Source organism: Charadrius vociferus, unplaced genomic scaffold (assembly GCF_000708025.1).
Source record: "Charadrius vociferus isolate BGI_N301 unplaced genomic scaffold, ASM70802v2 scaffold423, whole genome shotgun sequence".
NCBI classification, from domain to species: Eukaryota; Metazoa; Chordata; class Aves; order Charadriiformes; family Charadriidae; genus Charadrius; species Charadrius vociferus.
In genome coordinates, this window is record NW_009648149.1 from 1,302,246 (window position 1) to 1,303,393 (window position 1,148).

The following is a 1,148-nucleotide window of genomic DNA, read 5'->3' on the forward strand; positions in this document are numbered from 1 at the left end:
GCCGCAGCACGGGGGTGGGTTGCGTGTGGTTCAGGCACCAAACGCAGCGAGAGGCAGCAAAGTCACTACAGCTAGTCCCACGAGCGAGCTGGACTTTCCTGAACGGTAACGGTCGGACTCTTTTCCCACCACGACGCAGCTCGTGGCTGTAACCAGCAGCGGGCGGCGGTGAAAGCCTTGCTGCGACACAGCTGCTGCGACAGCTCGCTGGCTTCGCTCCCCGAGCCGTGCCCGCTGCCGACACTGTCGGGAGACACACACACACCAACAACTTGCTCGAGGAACTTCTTAATTGCTTACAGTATTTAGCTCCATCTAGCACTGCCACAGCCTTCTCCAGGCAGTCCCGGGTAGGGTTTCCGCTCCGGCTGTATTCATAACCCTATTGTGAAAGCAAAAAATATCATTTGAGAGAGCACTGAGAAAGTTTTGTACAACAATAGTCCTACGTTCCTTAAAAGGTCCTCACTCTCAACACTGAGGTTATGCATCCACCTCTGCCGAGAACAGCAGGCCAGTACTCTGGCTGCGTCAAACTGCCGTACACAGCATCCAACTGGGCATCCCCCGCCTGGAAACGCTTTCTAGGGGTGCGCTGCGGGCAGCATCCATCACACTGCTAGCCACGCTCTCCTACTTTTTCCTAGATAGCCACTGGTCACTGCTAGAGAGAAGACCTTGGTCTGACACAGTCCACTCGTTCTGCTGGTATCAGCAAGAACACGTCCCATCTGCTTGGAAGATGCCAAAGGGCACTGGTCAGCGCCAACCTCTACCCATCAAAAGTTCCTGAAAGCTCAAAGGTTCCCCTGGCATGCAGTCAGGCCAAGTTCCACGCTTTGGTGCAACAGCTTTTACGTAAATAATGAGAAAATTTAACAAGAAAAAAACAAACCCTCCTGCACGCATGGATGCACTCGTTACAGAGAGAACCTGTCTAAGCAGCCTGGTATGCGTGTACTTTCAGGATTTCTGTTTAATGACAACTTCATCGTTTTCAGGAACCTGGCAGACCGCTCTCACGGAGCTTCTGGCAAGAAGGCAGCCGCTCCGTCATCGGCACATGAATACAGCGGCGTGCGCCTCCTTCTTCTGCGGTCTTCTGCAACACAGCGACCTCCTCACAAGCATTCACAATTTCAGTCTGT

The 1,148-nt window shown here is 53.3% G+C and overlaps 1 protein-coding gene across 1 annotated transcript in view; it reads right to left on the reverse strand.

Annotated features, from left to right (window-relative positions):
* Positions 1-1,148, reverse strand: part of CTH (cystathionine gamma-lyase) — a 35,477-nt gene that overhangs the window by 29,858 nt on the left and 4,471 nt on the right. Inside the window, exon 2 of the mRNA XM_009883991.1 lies at positions 301-382. Within this exon, the coding sequence (XP_009882293.1) occupies positions 301-382 (82 nt within the window). The remainder of the gene's footprint in view (positions 1-300; positions 383-1,148) is intronic.